The sequence below is a fragment of the Myotis daubentonii genome, chromosome 4 (assembly GCF_963259705.1).
Source record: "Myotis daubentonii chromosome 4, mMyoDau2.1, whole genome shotgun sequence".
Classification (NCBI taxonomy): Eukaryota; Metazoa; Chordata; class Mammalia; order Chiroptera; family Vespertilionidae; genus Myotis; species Myotis daubentonii.
The window spans coordinates 81,462,448-81,483,703 of NC_081843.1; the positions used below are offsets into that span (position 1 = coordinate 81,462,448).

Here is a 21,256-nt window from a genome sequence, read left to right on the forward strand (position 1 = left end):
ACCCAAAGAGGATGTGGCCCCGCACAAACAGCTGTGCATTGCGAGAACTTTATAGATGTGATGAAAACAAAGAAAAGGAAACCCAAGGCAGTGAGTGACTAACCGCACTGTGCGTTCAAAACAATGACCACACTGAAATCATTAAAGAGACAGGCTGTTTACTTAGGTTTGTAACAATAGATGACATTTAACCCAAACTTCTTCAATCCCTCTTTTGTTTACCTGCAAATACGCCTTTGTTTACCTATAACATTAGAATAACATGAATAATATTAGTAATTGATGTTAAGAACAAAAAGCAGACAACCAGACCAGCTGTCAAAGACCATTAAGGAACATTTGAAAACATTTCTAAATGTGCTGTATATTCTGTATTCTCAAGCATGAAATTTTTTAAAATTTTCAAAAATAATAAGTGAGAGTTTAACAATGGCCAGTGATTAGATTCTTTCATAGAGGAAAATATGACTTACACAGAAGAAAAAAGAGTTACCAAGGAGTTAAACATACTAATTTTGAACATACTTATGTCTTGGCTTCCTTAAACTTACAAACTGCCAACAGATGTTTTTTTCCAAGTTTTCCAATTTGCCAAGTTTTAACTTGGAATACATTTGAACACTAAAGTCAGAGTAATTTAATTAGAGAAACTTGGGCACAAAAAGCAAGGAAAGAAGATACAACATATCTTTTCCTCATCTCAACATAAACAAATGACAGAGAACGAGGATGGAGCTGCCAGCAGAAACTTTCATCTTACAGACAGGAGGAACACTCCCCAGCTGCACACATCTGTAAGGCGACCAGACAGATGCTGCCGGCACTGGGGTCGATCCCCACACAAAACTGAGCCCTGTGTTTCCAGAACTGAACGGAGTTGCCACCCTCCACAGACTTCCCCGCACTTGAGAGAACGCCAAATCGGCTCATCAGCTGTCACTGCCAGCCACGACTGAACTATTCTTGAACAACCCGCAGAAAAACAACCAGCCAACAAAGTAGCAAACTAAAAGTTGCATCTACTGCGTCTGACAAAAGAGCCTTCCTCATTGGACCCTGGGATGTGTCACTGAGCCCGGTAACTAGAGACTTCGCGTATCACGTTGCCAGGTGGATACCAAGAACTGTGCACATATTTGTGCCCAGGAAAGGAACGCAAAGGGAACTTTGAAATCCTCCATGGCTGGCCGGTGACGGTACTACATTTCAAGAAGGGAAGGATCTCCTACCTGGAGCCCTCTTCGTCTTAGAATGCTGGACTCATCCATCTCCCCCTCCGCTTCCTCTGAGCCTCACAACAGTCTAGCCATGCTGCGCTACCTCTACTCTGCACGCGAATTCCGAGCCGGCAGCGGGAGCACTTACATCACGCTCTAGCTGATTGGCGCCGGCAGTCAGCTGGTCCCGCTTAGTTATTCACTCCAGCAACTTCGGAGATCGCGGAGGCTTGCAGTTCGGTGGGAGCGCGCAGCAAGTGGGCTCGGCACCTAGTGCATTCACCCGGGCGGAGGAGGCTCTTCTTCTATGAGACAGGAAATCGCGGGGTCCCTGTGTGTTCTTCTGCAAATGCAGGCTCAGGCATTCCCGGCGACCCGTGAATGACTCTCAGCAGTGGCTTTGGGTCAAGCCCCTTCGGAAGCAACTATAAGGTCAAAGTGGCGAAGTCAATCAGCGGTGACAGACACCTCTGGAAAAGGCAGCCGCTGACTGGGACGGTGGGGAACCCGGGCACAGCTGGTCAGCCAAGCAGCACCACCATGCCTGGCGCCCATCCCTTCTGATGGCATCAATGAAAAAAAATGTAGCAGATCGCGCGCGCATGCACACACACACACACACACACACACACACACACACACAGGCTGCCTAAAATCCTGAAAACGGAGGGCTCAGGGAGGCAGCTCCGCAGCCATGGAGGAACACTTTACACCTCCCTGGTGAAAGCCCATTCATTTACATCAATACCTGGTCAGTCAATTCCTAGCCCAAAGATAGAAAGATTTTAGATTTTCATTTCCCTGGCGATAACAACTTAGTTCTTTTGCCATCTGACCAAAATGTAAAAAGGGAGAAGAAATTCTAAGAGCTATCATTAGTTGGAATATTAATCTATTTATAGTCTATAAGCAGCTAAAAAAAAAAAAGATTCCCATCATGTGCAATTTCACAGTCTGTTTCAGCTTGTTTACCCCGCGCATCCTCATCTTATTTCAATTCAAAGCAACCAAGAGATGAATATTAAGTTTTCATTACTGGCCTGGCACAGGAGGGACAATATATAATACTACCAATTTATAACAAATTATTCCCCCTTGATTTCCATTCTAAAGATATTTAAATTGAGAGAACAGTTTGGTTCTGAGAGGCAGATATCTGCAGTTTTCCTGGGAACCACATCCCATTAGACAAGAGTCTTTTTCTTGAAAGAAAAATAGTCAGAAAGGCAGGCATAATTTTTTTAAAAAATCAGTAATTCCTAGATTTTACTTAATGCAGCTATCTAGAGATTTCTAAATGTGGGGGTGGAGAGGGACGTGTGTAATGGTTCCTTACCCATCCACCTGCTATTATACCAGCTTTTTGTCTCTTTCTGGCTGTCAACACACTATTAGGCCTGCTATCAATTGATTAGATTATGTCATTAAAAATAGCTCAGGGATTTATGAATCTAACCACTAAGGAAGTTGATTGGGTTTTACGTTCCCTAACGATCTTTGCATATGTCTCCAGACATACAAAGAGAAAGCCTGTCAAAAAATGTACCACCGACTGGCAGAGGCATCGGCAGAGAAGGGTGTCGGTGTGTTCTTCCTCTGCGGCGTCTCATTCGATACCACTTAAGGAAGAACACCACAGAGAGAGAGCGCGCCTTTCATTCTCACTCACATGTGGAGAAGCAATGCCACCTCCAAAGCAAAGAGGCAGCACCAGACTGGCCCTCACTCAAGCTGATATGAAACCAACAAACTAGCAGAAACAACTGTTTAAAACAGATTTTTAAGAACTACACATTTTCCTTTAAAGTGAAATGCAAAAGGGAAGGGGAGGAGAGGGGAGGGGAGGGGAGGGGAGGGGAGGGGAGGGGAGGGGAGGGGAGGGGAGGGGAGGGGAGGGGAGGGGAGGGGAGGGGAGGGGAGGGGAGGGGAGGGGAGGGGAGGGGAGGGGAGGGGAGGGGAGGGGAGGGAAGGGAAGGGAAGGGAAGGGAAGGGAAGGGAAGGGAAGGGAAGGGAAGGGAAGGGAAGGGAAGGGAAGGGAAGGGAAGGGAAGGGAAGGGAAGGGAAGGGAAGGGAAAGGAAGAGGGGGAAAAAAAAGGCAGCTCTATGGGCAGGGAGGGAGAGATAAGCAGCTACCTGTGGGCAACCTGTAAGCTGGTGGTACCATCCTTGACAGGCCCACGTGCACTTTCATCTTTTCCTGAAGAAAGAATACCTTTCTCCTCCATAAAAACAAAAGAAATGACAGTTGTTGCCCTTGCTTCCTCAGGTCACCTGCCTGAGAGAGGACCAGAGACAGTCCCCTGAGTGTGAAGTGCCATCTCAGACAAACAGCCTTGGCAGAGGGCAGAGCACATCTACCCACTTAGGATGGCACTGGCACTTGCACATAGGGGCATGAGGACGTCCTGAGGTTAAAAAACAAAATGTCTTGACCAAAGAGGCTGAACTTTTAAAAGCAAAAACCAAGCAGGGTGTCCGTACCTACGCATGTGCTCTGAGGACTGTGGTCTTCATTGAGCTGGTCCTTCCAGAAAGAGTGGGGTCTAATGGAGGACATCAGGTTCTCACTACAGAGAAGCAGGGGGACAGTTCCCTCTTCAAATAAAGATCCTAGGTTGCCAGGAGGAAAAGAAAAAGTATCTTTTCTGTGACCAATCGAGTAAGGGTTGGACGGGCCATCAGAAGACATTTCGAGGACACACTCAAAAAGCCAGGAGATGTGTGTCCAGAGGAGGGCATGCTGTGCATCTCAGGCGCTTGGCAGTGAGAGGCGGCCAGTGGGTGGGAGTGCAAGAAAGGAATTCGGCTAAGCTGAAAAGTGTGTTTCTTAACAGGAATATTTTGAGATAAAAATCTAGGTTCATATTCAACCATTAACTAAGTCTAAGATGAGGATTACAGCCATTGCACCAGCAAATCTGGCATGAAAAAATATCGATTACCTGTCAAAATGTATCACTTTGAGAAGTGATACACATACATTTTAAAGAAATAAAACCAGCCAGAGGCAAAAACATTTGGGACAAAAATGAAAGGCTGCTGAAAAATAACATCAAGCAATAATGGCTTAGCAGAGGGAATAGTAAAAGGAAAATTGCTACATTTACCCTTCGCTATATATTCGCTCATCAAGATAAACCATGTGTTAAAATGCAATAAAAACTTCAAATGATGACACTATTCACAGGTAATAATTAGGATCTAGCCTAATTTCCATTAATAAACTCATTTTTTCCTGCAATTTTATACCTTCATGGAATAGGCTCACACTATTTCGAGTCAATTCACAAAGTGCCAACCTTTTACATGTGTATTCAAATAAAATCTGGTAGGCCTTCTCATTCCTTATAAGCTGACACCAGTGGCTTCCTGGTACTTGATTTTTTGAAATTATTTGCATGGCTACACTATATGCCTACTCTATGGTAGGCATGATTTACTTCATAGGATACTCAAAATCTAGGAACACTTTAATGTAGGTCAAATGTAATTTTATTAATTATTACAATAAATGACTCATGGAAACAAAAACAATACCAAACCCCAACAGAAAAATCAGGGAAGGGGAGGGAAGCATTTGTTTGCACATATTTTCGCAAAGGGTTAGCATGAGATTTTGTGATCATCATCCAGAGTAGTATCAGTTGTCTCAAGGATCAAGTTGTCACCTGATTTACATGGCCAGCTATTTCTCACAAATTTAGAAACAAGTTCATTCTCTCCACTAATTGCACGTTGGTTACTCTAAAGCAAAGGTACCTTCCAATTTTAACCACTCTCCAGCTCACCAGGGAGCTGCTGTGAGAACACAGAGATGGGGGATGTCTGCGAACTTAGCCTTGCCCACTGCCCTCCACAGCAGAATCCACTCCTCACCAGCAGTGCTCAGCCTCCTGCTCCTGGATGGCCCATGCTGAAGCCAAGGTGAAGGTGAGGGCAGGGATAGGACCCTTTCCTGCTGGGGAGGAGGTTTTTCCCTCGTATTAGCCAGAGGAAGGTGAGTCAGAAGGGCACTGCTGTTACCCACCCCGCCTCCCACAAATCAGTCCTCAGCGTGCTGGGAATGTGATTTCCAAAGTCATCACCACAGTTTGTGGTGGGATTTCCCCTAATGTTTTCCCATGTATGTGTGGCAGCAATCACTGCTTCTTAGCAGGGTAGACAGCCACAAAATGCATTAACTACCACATCCTGTCTATTGCTTTTAGACAATAGACCAAAAGGTTCATATGTCTCTATGTGTGTTCATTTACAAGGAAAGCCAGTATGGCCAAGTGGATAAATCCCTCCACTCATTTATTGATTACTTCTTCCACTCATAGGACAGATGCCAGTGGCCAATGAGTGTTTTATATTTTTAAAAGGTAATATAAAGGTCATTAAAAGTTACAGAGGAGAAACAGACTGCTAATGAGAATGTCAACATAATCTTACCTCTCTGTCAATTTAAGAAGTAAAGAGAACCCTGGATGTCAGTGACCAATGCACCTGTGATATTTGTTCAAATACACATTTCAGGGTTTACACTTAAATTCCTTCTAAATTGGTGTACTTTATTTTCCTCCATATTTCACTTCTAAATATTAATAATAATAACCAACATTTACTGATCACATACTACGTGCCAATAACTACTCTAAGTAGTTTATTCAAGTCATCTCATTTGATCTTCATTAGGCATGTGATTATACGCATTTTACAGATGAGGAAACTGACACTCAGAGAGGTAAGTAACTTCCTCAGATCAAACAGCCAAGGAAAGGCAGAACTGGAATACAAACCCTGACAGGCCAACTCTAACTCAGTGGTTCCCAATGTGCGGCACACGCCCCACAGGGGGGCAATTTGAGAATGAGTTATTAACAGTGAATTTCTGGCATTTCTTATGGTTCTAGGGGCCTCACATACAGTGTGTAAATATATACTGTGACATATTTGTGCATTTCAGTTCTCTGCATGTTTTGAAACTTTATTTACTATTTTTTCATATCACTTCATATTTTTATTTCTTTTTTAACAATTTCTTAGTGATTTCTTCCTCAGTACTTCAACTGTCCTTTCGTTCTTTTATTTCTCTCTTTCTCATGGATTCCATGTTCTTTGGAAGCTTGTTTAGACCAAGTTAATAGCCTTTTAGGCTTCTTCCATGTGAATAGGAGTTCACTTTTTGAATAATAAGAATTACATGTCATGGGGGCGGGGGGGGGGGGTGGGAGGCATCAGGATTTTAGAGATGCTTGGGTGGGGCATGGCCAAAGAAAGGTTGGGAACCACTGCTGTAACCACTCTACTGCCTCTTAGTGTTTAAACAGAGAAAGGAAACATGCTTTCGAGGTGAAGGATCACATGAAAGGTGTCATAGTCTTTAGCTTCTAAGAGTAAATTATCGTACTCTAAGCTGTCAATGATCTGAACATACCAGAAAGAGCATTTGGAATCCCAGCTTCCATGGGACATGTATCTCTAAAAGAGATAAGCAACCAGGTCTCAGCTGCTTTAGGGCAGAAACCAGAGAGCCCCCACCCCCACCCCCAGGGCAGGAGCAGGTAGAAGAGGGTGGCCAGGGACAAGTTCTCCACTTCCTTCTTAAATGTCTCTGAGCCTTCAGGGGCTCCACTCTGACTGTGAACAACCCTTCATCCTCTTGCTCCAAAATCACACAGTTCTAAATATAACATATATTTATTTACAATCATGGGAATTCCATGAAACCAAGGGCACCCTTTCATATTGTGCCAGGCATGATACACAACCCATGAACCTGTGGGGCTCCGAGCAGCTCTTCATTTGCTAGCCTGACACTCTTCATCCTTTCTGGAAGCTACCATTGAGGGCACTCCTTACATGACTTTCCTTTCAGGTGAAATGACTCAGGCCAGGCGGCTCGCCCCATCCTGAGCAGTGCTGAGAAGAAGAAAGGCAAGGGAATTCCCAACCCTGACATTTCCCCTTTGTTTTCTGTAAGTCATGACTCTGCAGCCTCCTTAGAAAAAAGAACCCTACCCTGACACTAAGTCCCTGGTCAGGCTCTGCAAAGAGAAACTCGGGAAGCTTGGGCAAGTCCCTTCCCTCCCATGTGAAGTGAAGGTATTACTATGGGCTGAGGATCAGGAAGCTGGGCAAGAGGAAGAAGCCGCCTGCTGGGAATTTAGTCCCACTGCCTCCAGGTAAGAGCAGCCCACACCACTCACTCAGGACACCTGGTCCCTCCCGATGACCCCAGTGGCATGTCTCCAAACTCCCCTCCCTTCCAGGCCATTATCATCCCTCCAAGCATCTGCTTCCCATGCCACTCAGCGACCTTCCTGGACTGAGGCTCCTTTGCCAGCCCAGGAACACAGAGAGGCCGAGGGCTGGGCTGAGCTCCCAGCATTCTCTCCTCACAGCCACTCTGCCACGTCAGAAAGCTGCCCTCTGACACCAGGGATGTGCTGAGCCGAGGCCGGAACATAGCCATCCTCATGTCAATTCCGACAGTAGGTTAAACACTTGGCTACGGTTGACATCTTCATTCCTAATAGCAATGCTGTAATATTACAATATTACTGTCCAATGTCATTATGTCTAATCTTTAGAAATACTACTATTTATCAAAGTCACACACAAATGAACCAGGTACTTATCACCAGTGTCATCAATACTCAAAAGTAAAAAGATGCCTGGAAGTAGGTTCCATTTTATTAAAGTCCCAGGAGGTACTTACACTCAGGAACAAACATTGAAAGCACGAATCACCTATATTTTTTAAACAGTCATTTGAAAATGTAAAATAAAAGTCCAATCTCTAAGGTCGACAAGGTTAAAGAAATAGCAGTTCATATCATATGTCTTTTTGTCCCCAAAGAAGACAAAATTTAAACCTGTCAGGAAAGAAGACTAAAACAAAGGCAGGCTGCCTACCAGGGGAAAGTGGAATTTTTCCCACTCAAAAAGGAAAGAGAAGATCTAAAACCTTCCCACTGACAATACACCAAAGTCTGAATTCATCCAAAGACAGGGATTTTCTAAAGCACATTTCATTTAGCAAAAATTGCAGGTGGGGTCAGTAGCAAAACTGTTCCTATAAAATATGCCGCAGCCCACACTTCCTGCATCTAGTTCCATTTTCCACCCTGCCTGTAATCCTGGAGACTTTTTAAATGTATGCAATTGGCGATTTCTACAATGCAGCATGCATGGTTTTGCTAAGGCGTTTCACAAGGAAGCTATACTGCCTTGACGTTTGCATCACCTTTTTTTATCTAATTATTTCTGGCATATTAGCCATCAAATCACTACTGACAACGTGACAGGAATCATGGTACTGGAAAAATTACATCCTAGGAGGAAATAATAAAATATAAACCACATACATAATTTTCCTTTGAACATTTTAACAATGACACTCTCATATACATATGAAATATAGCAGACTATCCTCATAAATGCCCTAACATCAATCACAGCAGGAAAATATTCTCTACTTTGCGAACACACGGATCCAACAAAATATAGCATTTCTAATAAAACTGGGTAATACAACTTCATTTTTCTCATACAAGAGCATTTATGAAGATCTGACTATTGGAAATAGCGCCAATATATTTTTTTCAATTATGGCCCTTTACCTCTAAAGGATACACAGCTAACACTGGGACCATGAGCTAATATTTAGCAAACCCTTATATTCATATTAATATACAGATGAAGATGGAGATGAGTGAAGCGATGTTGACAGTATTGCCACTGTAAGAGGCGCATCAAGGACATGAGCTTTAGAAACAGAGATGTCAATATGTATATATGGTGATAAAACTCCTGGAATTAATTAAGCATTTTTGAGTTTTTTAAACAGAGTGATATTCTTAAAAGTATTCCTAAAGTGACAAGATATACCTAGAGATAAAGATGAAGAAGGGTTATTTTTTTAAAGTTTGAACTCCATCATGGGTAGTCCAAGTCTAGCTACTGAGTCAGGGATTATAAAAGCACTTTCAGGCTACACACATATTAAACTCCTATTTGTAATCCTGCAGTGGCAAGCAGCTAAGTTCTAAGTTAAAGACACTGTTACGTAGCTAAAATTCTCAAAAAAAAAGTAAGCACAAGGTGGGTGGGGAAAATGTGGAAAATCTTCTAAGGAGACAAAAAAGCAAGTCACCTTGAAATTAAAAACCTGATTGGCCAAAGACAGCAGGCTAAATGAAATTCGGATGGGATTCCATACGTGAAGTCATCAATCATTCTGTCCATGTCCACATGCTTGCATCCATAGGCATCACAATATAGGTCTGCAGAGACTCATGCAAGCCGACCGTTTACACCCTGCGGTCATACCTGCAGCCTCTTTCTACCCCAAGGCATTAGGTTAGACGAACGTGGAGGTTTGGGCTGGGAGCCTCATGCTGGCCTTGTTTGCACTCTGCGCACACAGTCAAGCATTTCTGGTGACTCTCTATAAATACTGGAGAGCCAAACAGGTCTGGCAGGTGAGTTTATAAACATAAAATAGTTTTAAAAAACATCCAGGTTTCTTTCAGGCAAGCATGCAGAAGTCAGATGTTGCCTGGGCCCTGCTTGTCATTCCTACTCCCACATTTGGTTGGGCTTTTTCTCCATCATCCTGAGCTAATACGTCCTTCAACTTCGAAGTGAACAGAAATGGGGCTGCTGCCTGCCACTCATTCTCAGCTGATGGAGAGCAAGGACCCCTTGAGACCCTGCCATATAACACGGCAAGTAGTGTGTGCCCCCCACTCCCTATGATATTAACCCTCTCTCCTACCTTCCCATAAATGTGCTCTTCAGAGAAACACAAAATGTGCTCCGGATTCTACCTCATTAATCCTCATCAGTGTCTTGTGAAGTGGAAAGGGAAGAGACTGGTCCAATTTACCAACAAGGAAAGTGAGGCAACGAGGTTAGAAGAAGAGCCCAAGGTCATGAAAACAGCAAAAAGGCAGAGCTAGCAAAAGAATTCAGGCTTCTCAAGCTGGGTCCCAGAGCGCAGACAGCAGCCATGTGCCCAAATACCCCCTTTCCTCTGACAGTCCTCACCCATCGCATCCGACTCCGAGCACCTCGAGGGCAAGGATGTCCTGCAAAACTTGCCAATAGACACACATAATAAAACCCAAATGTGTGTGTACCACACGTCCATATGCATATAAAGGGAGCAAAAGAAACAGTGAATGAAGGTCAGACCAAGGATACTTACTTATGAAGCAGTCACGTTCAGCACTCCCTGAAGACACGGGATTTTCATCTGTCCAGCTCAGCAGGAGGATGTTGAAAACACAGCACTTAACTTACAAGTGCGCAGACTGTAGGTAAATCTGTGTTTTGGTTTTGGATTTTAGTGACAAAGTTTCTCTCTATACTACAAGAACTTATGTCAGGCTTTAATACCCAAAATACCATATGGTTCTTGGGGTCATGTTATACATTTAATCCACAACTCTTCCCTAAGACCTCTTTCTGTTTTTCCTGTGCCATCACCTTTCTAGAGCAAGGAAAATAAATACTTGTCTAGCTTTTGTAATAATATTTTAAAATTATAAATGTAATAGATGTTTATTAGAGGACATCTGGAATCTACAAAACCATTAAAATCAATATCTAATTTTAATGAACAGTGACTTAACCCTTATTTTTTTAAACACCAAAATGTACATGCACTTTTATGCATACAGGACCTGGAAATTTCTATTAAAAGCTGTCTTTAAAATAGTTCTTAATGTAAAATTAGTGGGTGGCTTTCTTTAACTGAAATCAATACACCACAGTCTTACCAAAAACGACAGTGAATGTTTAAAAACTTTGATCCTTCTGGTAGCTGATTTAATTTCTCTCTAGTCTATACACAAACGTACCAGGGCTCCAGCACATTATCCTTAAAAATCAAGGGAATCTATCTCAAGTTTCACAGACTGATATAAAGTCACTATTTCCTATTTGAAATCCCCAGCTTACTCATTTATATTCATTAATTTTAACGATATCATTAATGCACAATGTGTTTCACAGAAACTAATTGTATTTTGCCAGAATTAAACATTAACAATTTGCCTCCCATTATCACCTAATAAAAATAAAATAAAAATTTAAAAGTCTCCGGCATGTCAGTGAATATTCTGATATGGTAGTTGATTTGCATTTTTAAAGCTACAATAAATTGACCACATTATTACCAATTAGATAAATTAATATTCTTTAAGTAAGGCAATGGGAAATCATTCTGCTAGAAATCAACAAACTTAACAGCCAATTCCTTGAGCTTTATTGAACACAGTCTTAATTGACCTCTGTCCCTTATCTAATGCTGGCTTTTGTGACTCAAGTTAATGCTACACAACAGAACGTATTCCTCTTTAATTTTATATACTTTTCACTGTGTTAGGAAAAGATAGGAGATTAGGAAATCTATACTCTGCAAAGAAAGAAGAAATACCTGTCTGCATAATAAAAATGCCTTGAGTCAGAAGTGCATGAATCAATTTGTTTAAATCATTATATTACTATATATATATATATATATATATATATATATATATATATATATATATATAATCTACACTAATAAAAGACAAAGATGCTAATTGACCATACCTTCGCTATGCCCACCAGCCAATCAGAAGCGTATGCAAATTAACCCAACAAAGATGGCGGTTAATTTGCATACACAGGCACCCAGCAAAGACTGAAGACAGTGTAGAAGGAAGCCAAGCACTGCAGAAGGGAGCCAAGCAGCGGAGAAGGGAACGGATCAGAGGTAGCAGAGATGGGAGCAGAGCTGAGGCAGCGGACACGGAAGGGAGCGAAGTGGCAGAGAAGGAAGGGAGTGAGGCGGCGGACACAGGAGGGAGCTGAGGTGGCAGGGAAGGGAGGGAGCTGAGGCAGAGGAGAAGGGAGGGAGCGAAGCGGCGGCGAAGGGAGAGAGCCGAGGTGGCGGAGACGAGAGGGAGCAAGGCAGCGGAGAAGGGAGCAAAGGCCGCCTCGGTGGGCTTCACTCCCTTCTCTGCTTCGCTCCGGTCTCAGGAAGCCCTATTCTTGCAGGAATCTTCCTGCAACGGGCCTCTAGTATTATTATATATATATATCATTATATTACTATGTACCCTTAATGCACAATGTGTTTCGAAGAAACAATATATCCTTGATTCAAAAACCAACCCCTGAACATCTACTGTGAGCCAGGCATTAAGATGGATGCTGAGAATAGAAAGAGAAAAATGACTCAGTCTCACCAGAATCCCAAGACCCATGAGTGTATAAACAAAATACAGGGAGCTTGGTGGAGACACTGGGACACACACACATACACACACTCAAGGTCCTGGTGCCCCCAGGAAGGATGGACTCAGAAGATGGGCCAAGAATAAAGCAGGCTTTGGGAGAGGAGGTAAAGGTGGCCTCTAAAGTTTATCTGCATATTAGAATCACTGGAAGGTCTTTTAGACATTCCAAAAGCTGCAATCACACCCAGACCAATGAAATCACAATCTCCAGGGAGGGCCCAGGCGCCAGAAGTCCCTGAAGCTCCCCAGGTGATGATTCCACCATGCCGACAAGTTTGAGAACCACTGGTCTAACAGGGCTAGTGGTAGAGAACTTCTTACCCCTGAGGTCCTGTAATCTTCCCTTTGGGGGATTAGTATATGACTTGAGAAAAGGGTCATGGGAAATAGCAAGGCAAAGGAAGGATTTGTAGTCTGCTTTTCACCACAGACTAGCACTGTCACGGAAAGACAGGCACTTTTTGTACACTCTTCTTCTAAAACTGAAGTTCAGTGAACTGGATGAGTCCCAGCTGCCTTAGTCTCTCTAAACACATTACACGACTCAATCATTAAAAGCAGACAGAACCCTCGTCTTTTCCTTCTCACGGTTTGTCCAATGCCACGGGAACTCTGGTGATGATTTCATACCTCGCCTGACAACCCCAAAAGCCTGTCACCACTCTCCTCGGAAACTAGAAAAGGACATGTGTGAGGAGCCCGCTAATTGTGTTCTTTCACTGTCCTCTACAGAAAACCTGATACAATAGGATGTTTGTATCCTGACTGTTTTAGCTACAGACTAAATTAATAGATTAAATCTGATTCTATTTTTGTGAAATAATACACATAGATTCCTGAGCCTAAATCCCCATCAGGAAAAATATACATATCTTTGGGGGGGGGGGGAATATAATGAAATTCTAATACTTTACTGAAAGGCAAGTTTTTTGATTTGTTGTTGTTTTTGTAAATCTTTATTTGCCTCTGTTTTACAAGTTACTAAGTTCACTACTCCGTTTTTAGAGGGGGCATTTGTATTAAGGAGTGAGCATGCTGCTTCCTTCCAAAGAAGCGTTTGCAGCCATCTTGGAGTATAAGACCCATAACTCGTACACTCTCAGCATGAAGTCACTGACTGAGCTCCGGTGCAGTGAGAGTTACTAATAATGCATTCCCGAGGCATGAAGCCCATTCCTTCAGGAAGTTACACCTAACAAGTTCCACTACATTTTTTTTAAAAAGTCACTGGAAGGACTTTCTTCAGCTCAAGTATGCACCACTTTGTGAACATAATTCAAATACATAAATTTAGGATGCCAAACGTCTACCATGGATTTTTCTCTAAAACTCAAAATGCTATGAAGATTAACAGCATTCTCTTACTTCCAGCTGTGATCTGCAGCCAAATGTCCTGGAAAAATATCTCCAAAGGACAGGATAATACATTTTAGTTTCAACTGGAAATTAGCTTTAAAAAGGTTCTTCCTGAGAGTTTTCTTACAAGAAAATTAGTTTTAAATAGCCCAACTGTTGGTCCCATTGACTTAGTGAACCACCTTGCACACAGGGTGTACCTTTCTCTCACAGAATCCTCAACATACTGACTTCTATTCCTGGCAAACGAGATTTGCTGATGCGCCACCTACTGGGCAAAATGCAATTTGCATCAGCACACTTCACCTTGTTCTAGCTTTTAAAACTTGATTTTCTAATAGAGACAGACTCATAGATAGAGAGCAGGCAGACAGCGCTGGTCTGGGAGTGGGGATGGGGGTGGATGGATTGAGCAAATAAGATAAAGAACTCATAGACACAGATAACTGTGTGGCGATTGCAGGGGAGGAGGTAAATGATGATGGGGGAAAAGTAAAGAAAAAAACTTGATTTTCTGAGTTAATGGAGATTAAGATCAGCAAAAATGTTTTCCAAAGGAGGATAATCTAACAAGAAGCAGAGTCTGTCCCCTCAAGGGTGTAGTAGGAGTGATGCTATGAACGATACTGAGCAGAGTGTGGTCCTCTATCGCATACTTATGGCTGCTCACCGTGCTTGGTGAGGCTAAAGGCAGGCAACCAAAGTCATGAAAGACCCACAAGAGGACGCTGCTTGCTTGAAACTAGGACGCAAGTGACTGCTTCCCTCCCAAGCTGAGGGTCCACCCAGAGGCTCACCTAGCACTGACTACACAGAGTAACGTAATCTCAGCTTTTTACAAATGCCGTGATGTCAATGAGGCACACACCAACCATACTCAGGTACTTTCATTTAAGTTTGCTTACTAGGCCAGGTAACACCACCAAACTCTGAAAAATGTCTGGGGGCCCTCGTTCTCTGAGGCTCCGAGGAGCGATCTGAGGTGGGGGGCAGGATGGGGGATGCACCAGGCAAGTAGGACTGCCGGTTCATGTGAAGCTGCCCTGGAAACCCACACAGACCTGGGATCGGGCGGAGCACAGAACATGTTCAACGTCCCTGTCCTAAAGCCCCAGGGGTGCTAGACAAGGACGATGATTAAAGACCTTCTCAGCTCTGTCTACTGTTCCCGATGCCCTTACAAGGAAACCCTCCATTCCAAAACCAAGGGAGGGGTTCGCAGTGCGATTCTGATTTTCTCTCCCCTTCAGACTATCAGATTTGTAGCGAACATTCCTTGCTCCTCTGCTAAATACTGCTTATCATGAACTCCTTTTTCTATTTAAGAAGGTCCGAAATGAAAATTCTCTCGGTTCAGAACTAGAACCACCCGTTTCTTCTCAATGGATGAAATACCCACCTAATGCCATTCAAATGGCAGTTGATAAAGCTGACAGGTACCTGCCTCCTGCTTTGCCCACTTGGCTGATTTGTCTGTGGAAACACACAGCAATGTCACCAGGCTCAGAGACACTTTGTTCAGAAGCAGAACCTGGAGGAAAAGCCTTCCCACACCTGCCCTTCCTTTCGGGAGGAGATATAGCCTAAAAAGCACAAGGATGGCTTCTGAGCAACTGAGATCTATTCTAGGTGCTTCCATGAACTCTTGATTGCCCTCAGGAAAGTCATTTAATCAATCATTTCATCTGTCTTAGTTTCCACTAGCGAGAAAATACACCTGCCTGTTTTAACCCTCCAATATTTTATTTTGAAATTTTTCAAACCTACAGAAAAGTTAAAAGAATACAAAAACAAATAGACTCTTCATCTTAATTCACCAATTGTGAACATGTCTCTAAAATTCTTACTATAGATATTTATGAAAAATACAGCACAAACAAAAATGGTTTTTTTTCAACTTAGTAGAAAAATTATGAGATAAAAAGCTCCCTGAGGTGGTAAACAGTCAATAACTATATATTGAGCAAGATTTCTCAAGAATATTTTTATCAGAAATAGGCCTCTTTAAAAACTGAAAACAGCAAAAGAGTTGTTCTCATTGGCATTTCCCAGGAAATGCTTCGGCAAGGACGGTCAGTCCCAGCCAAGCCCCGGAATCGCTCCAGGAGACCATCCACTGCAGACCCTCCCTTGAGAGACATGAGCACCAGACCCCATGGTGCTGCCTCTCAGCACCATTCTCCCTGTAGGGGCTCTAAACAGTACACTTCCCTACGAGAGAGGGGGAGACCTCAGAAGGAAAATGACAGAACAGGGAAGACAGGGACGGGGGGAATATGAGGAGTAGCCATGCTTGGCCAAGGGCAGCGGCTCCCTAAACCCACGGACGCTCACCAGCAGCCACTCAGCATCACTCCCTCCCAGGGGCAATGTGGGGGAATCTTCGAATCCCAAACTCTCAGAATTCCCCTTTCCACCCCCAGCATTACATCACTCTACTCAGAAGGTCTGGCCCTGCTTCCCACCCGCATGGCCAGCACATCCACTCTTCCTCTGTGTAGCTGATGCTTCTTCTGAGTAATGAGTAAACACAGGCTCTATCAGAGCGAAGATCGACCACGGCAAATGAAGCTTGACCACAGTGGCTTTGCGAGATGGCCACGTCTCCCGGCCAACCCGGGCAGGCCCTCCTGGGGATGCGCAGTGCAAGCTTTGTTTCCAAGGATCAAGGTGCTGTGTGAGAGATGGGATTTCCGCTGTTATTTTGGTCTTCTGCTCAAGAAACACGAATGCTTTTGTTCATGAAATTATCTACGGCCACTTTCAAAATCCCTGAATCAATGAGGATAATTCAGCAGCAGAATATTAATTTTCAGTAATACATCTTCTATCGATTGGCTCCTGGCATACTTCCTGGTCTGGTGTGGTCAGCTCGGCACGCCCTGGCTGTGATGTCATCTTACTTATCGACGGTAGGCTGATGCAGAAGGCCACACATTTACCCAACTGGCCTTCTCTGGCCTTTTGTGTTGTTGTTAGCTGTTCTCTGCCTCCTGACTCTAACACAGACCTACACTGTGGCTAAGAGGCAGTCTACCGTCAGCCATCAGTGGCTTCATTTGTAAAATCAGAGCGCCCCTGAACTCCTTTGCAGAACACTTTGAAGTACTTTGATAAATTATAGCACTGGTGCACAATTACGGTATTGATTCCTGAAGTCACCAGGTTCCCTGTCAGGCCCTGTTGCATTTGCAGCTATCTTTTAAATATCTTTTCTCCTTTCTTAGAAAAGTGTCCAAAAACCTGGCAGGCACCATTATTTAAGGAGTGTGCAGTGCCTTCATCATTTGAGTGTAACAGGAAAGGTCTTTATAAGCCTCTTAATGTGTCCATTTGCCTCCTTTACAAACACCTGCTCTAGGACCCAACACAGGACTAAATCAAGATGCTGAGCAGATTATGTTTTCTTGACAGAACTGACTACTAAAAGGCTTAAGATAGCGGGTGTTAACCTACTCACAATGTGGCACATGTTCTATGAAGACATCAGAAATACTCTGAGGCTTTCCCAAACCTTGATATGCATCCAACTTATTTGAGTCAACACAAGAAAATGTGGCAAAGGAAGGGGGTGTGTCAAGGAACAAAATACCTATTTTCTAACATTTCCTGGATCATTTTCTCAGTTAAAGTTTGAACGTGTTTAGACGAGTCTGTCTTTTAAGTGTTTCTCACTCTGAAAACATATCCATATACCAAGACTAGCACTGGCAGTTTTTTATTTTTCACCGCCACCCTAAAATGCTATCATTAAAGGAAAAAAACAGAGTGCTGATACAGAGCAATATATTATCTTTCCTAGCTCTAAGTAATCAGGCTGCACGTGGCCGTAACCATGCCTCTTTGCCACAACCGGACGGGGTTTCTGGGCAGCAGAGGCGAGGGCAGCGGAGCATAGCTGATACCTCTCTCCAGCGCTCAGGGACCAGCTGCCAGGGAGCTGGGTGGCAGCACAGAGAGACCAAGCATGCACCACGCTGCCCGGAGCAGCCTCTGGGCCTCTGCCAGGCTCCTGTCCAGGCTCAGCTCTACTCTTTTCCAGAAATTCATCACCTGGAAAACTCCCGGCTGTGTTTCCTGCAACAGGAGCACTTAGGAAATGAACACAGTTGCTCCATGGACTGAGAGCAGCCTTCCCCGAATGTCTCTTTCATGGGAAAGGCCTTTGGGGGACTCAGAAAACCCCTCCCATCTCATTTTGCTTCCTCTCTTATCTTCCCAGGTTCAGCCAGCTGTTTGGATTAAGATCTCTGCATACAGCCAGTACTCCATCCCAGTCCTTAAAGAACTGTGCGGGGTGAGGGTGGGCGGAGGAGCTGCAGAACAGAGAGAAAGCACCCTTTCTAGGATTACTGCCCATAGTCTCAATGCCGGGAACAGCGAAGAAGACAGGCGGCCAGAGGCACCACTTCTGGCGACAACAGAGCCTTTGGTGGCATTCCCAGCCATGTTTTTGGCCATGCTCACTGGCAACTTACTTGCTCGTCAAACCTTTTCCTTTGGCCTACAGACACGCAGCTAGAATTCATTTCCCAGCCTCTCTGGCAGTTGGGTGTGGTCACAAGACTGAGCTCAGGACAACAGACCATGGGGTAGATGTGTGCCACTCAACAAGATGTGGACCATTAGCACTTGCCATGAAATCCCTTGCCAAAAACTATTACTCTCTGAGTGTCAATACCCAGGGGAACCTTGGAAGGGACATAAAGATGGCAGAAATCACGTCGGCCTGAATCCCTGAATGACTGCATGGAGCAGAACACATCTCTGCCAGCATGGCCTGTAGGTGAAGAAGAAATGAACTTCTACTGGTTATTGAAGTAAACAATGACAGCAGCAAATACACTTCTAAGCCAGTGAGAGCTCTGAGTGTATCTGTAATGGCAGCTTATCATTTCTTTAACACAAAGCAATGCACCCTAAGTCATCCTGGGAGGTGACCTCACCAACAACCACATATCATCCTACAACTAAAAATAACTGTGTGCGAGCATTCTCACAGCAGAGGTCAGGTGGGCCCGGTCACAGGGCTTTCCCACCAGTGGGAGAGTCTGCTGGTGTCTCCACGGGATGAAAAGCGACCATTAAAAGGGACCAGAAGAGTTGTATATTCCAACATGAGGGATTTCCATATTAAATTAAAAAGTGAGGCTCAAACAGTGTATACATTTTTTCTTGTATATACTTATGGAGTCAGACACATACTTATTTTTCCTGCAATGACTGACAAGAAACAAGTAGACTACCTTTGTGGAGAAGGACCAGGAAGAGCAATGAATTGCATTTTATACCTTTCTGTATTCTTGGAATGTCCTAATATTGCATATGTATTACTTTTTATAAAAAAATGTCACAGGGGGTAGCAACACTGTGGGCTAATTAATTTTTTTCCTTTTCCTACATCCTTGTATTAAAAAATAGTTATGGTTACAATATAAGCCAGGCAGCACTGAAGGAAGGATCGTATCGGTGGAATGAATGAGCTTCGTTCTCTCCTCCCAGGCAGATTAGCCCCCAAATGAGGACACTGTGAGGTTGTTGCTGATCAATTGCCAATCGGGGCGATACAGTGCCGAATTTGTATTAATATCACGAATGACCAAAGGCTCTCTCTTTTGTTTATTTGAAACTTGGAGCTCCCCGGTTTATTAGAAAAGTGACGTGGCAAAAGCATTTCTGATTAGCAATCACTGGAGAGATGCCTGAAGAGCCAGCTCCATGGACGTTCTCTCCCAGATAAATTAATATGCCTTTCCCTCTGAGCCCAAAGCTCTTTGTCTAAATGCCGCATTTTGTGTGCACATCAGTTTCAAAGTCTGGAGAAAGGCACTAAGTAAAAAAAACGCAGGGTAAACGGGCATATGCAGGCCTACAGGCAGGCTCTGGTGGGTCTGCAGTTAGCAATGATCTCTCCTAACCCTGGGAGAAATCCTGGGTCTCATCTAAAAGATATCCTTCAGAAAGAAGTTCCCCTTCAACCTGCACATTTCCCAATAAAGTACAAAAGAGGCATCTTCCAAGTCAGAGCCTGGCTCACCTCTTTGGCTGGGGTTTAATTTGCACAGCAGCGGAGAAAAGGCTGACCTGGGACGCAGCCACCAAATCCGATGCAAGGCAGGCACCTGCTGAGCTGTCTGATATTTTGTTTAAATCAACTAAACACAATTCCACCGGAACACAGAAGTTAAGGCAGGGAGAATGTGTGTGTAAATATTCTGAGCTAAAGGTTTGTGCTATGGTGTCAGGCACCACAATCAAATGTAGGGCAAGGAGGATGCTATAAGTCTAAGCATGGTTTCCAGGGCACCTTTTGGTGTCAGGCCTGATCTAGGCCAAGGGAAGACACAAAACACGGCCCTGCCGGACTGCCGAGAGTCCAGAGTTTCATGGGGGAGCAGATGGGTAAAAAAATTGCAACTAGCCAAATAGTCTAGCACCCACCAGCCACTAGTTTGACATGCTTGGTCTAGCATAATAAAATATATCTATACTAATAAAAGAGTAATATGCTAATTAGACTGGGAGACCTTCCGGACATCCTTCTGGACAAAGCCATGGTGGCAGGGCCAAGACAGAGGCGGTTAGGGGCGATCAGGCCAGGAGGGGAGGGCAGTTGGGGGAAAACAGGCCAGCAGGGTTGCAGTTGGGGATGAGCAGGCTGGCAGGGGGAGGTGGGGCGGGCAGCAGTTGGGAGCGATCAGGCCAGCAGGGGGGGCAGTTGGGGGCGATCAGGCCAGCAAGAAGGGGCAGTTGGGGGCGAGAAGGCCGGCAGACAGAGTGGTTAGGGGCAACCAAGCAGGCAGGCAGGTGAGCGGTTAGGAGCCAGCGGTCCCAGATTGTGAGGGGAAAGGGCCCAGCACTGGGCATTGCGGCCACCTTCCACCGGTATCCCCACCAGCCCTCGGGAGCATTCCTTAAAGAAGTTACTACCAAAACACCTCCATTTTCAAGCAACACTCCTCACAGTTAGATCCCACTGAATTAAACACGACTGAATAATTCAATGCATGTCTCTCTCTGGCTGCAGAAGTAGGAGACTGTGAAGAACCCAGGAAAATGATGCACTGGACACTCCCACTCCATGACTGCGAAGTTCAACACGCACTTAGAAACGGGAGAAAAGGCAAGGGGAGGCACGCGCTGTAAAGAGCAGGGCGACACTATACATCATCCTTGGGACTAGAGTCCACTATTCTTTTCTAGCCTCGCCTGGAGGCAGAGAGAGGTAGATGCTGCCATCTAGAGATACCTAAGGGATATCGCCTTTGATGTTAATGCAGCCATGCAAAAGGGCTAAAGGCAGTGGAAGTGGAGCACTTCGCAGCCTTAGGAAAAGAGCTGCCCCAGGGACACGCTTTCAGGAGCCAGGTCCCTACTGGTTTGAGGAGAGGGCATACAGGAAGGAAA

The 21,256-nt window shown here is 44.3% G+C and overlaps 1 protein-coding gene across 5 annotated transcripts in view; it reads right to left on the reverse strand.

Annotated features, from left to right (window-relative positions):
* Positions 1–21,256, reverse strand: part of MAST4 (microtubule associated serine/threonine kinase family member 4) — a 521,544-nt gene that overhangs the window by 309,669 nt on the left and 190,619 nt on the right. The window contains exon 1 of one of the 5 annotated variants that reach the window (XM_059694456.1): positions 1,230–1,283. The exons of the other annotated variants lie outside the window; for them this stretch is intronic. Within the exon in view, the coding sequence (XP_059550439.1) occupies positions 1,230–1,268 (39 nt within the window). The 5' untranslated portion in view covers positions 1,269–1,283. Of the gene's footprint in view, positions 1–1,229; positions 1,284–21,256 lie in introns of those variants that run through there. 5 annotated transcript variants of the gene reach the window in all.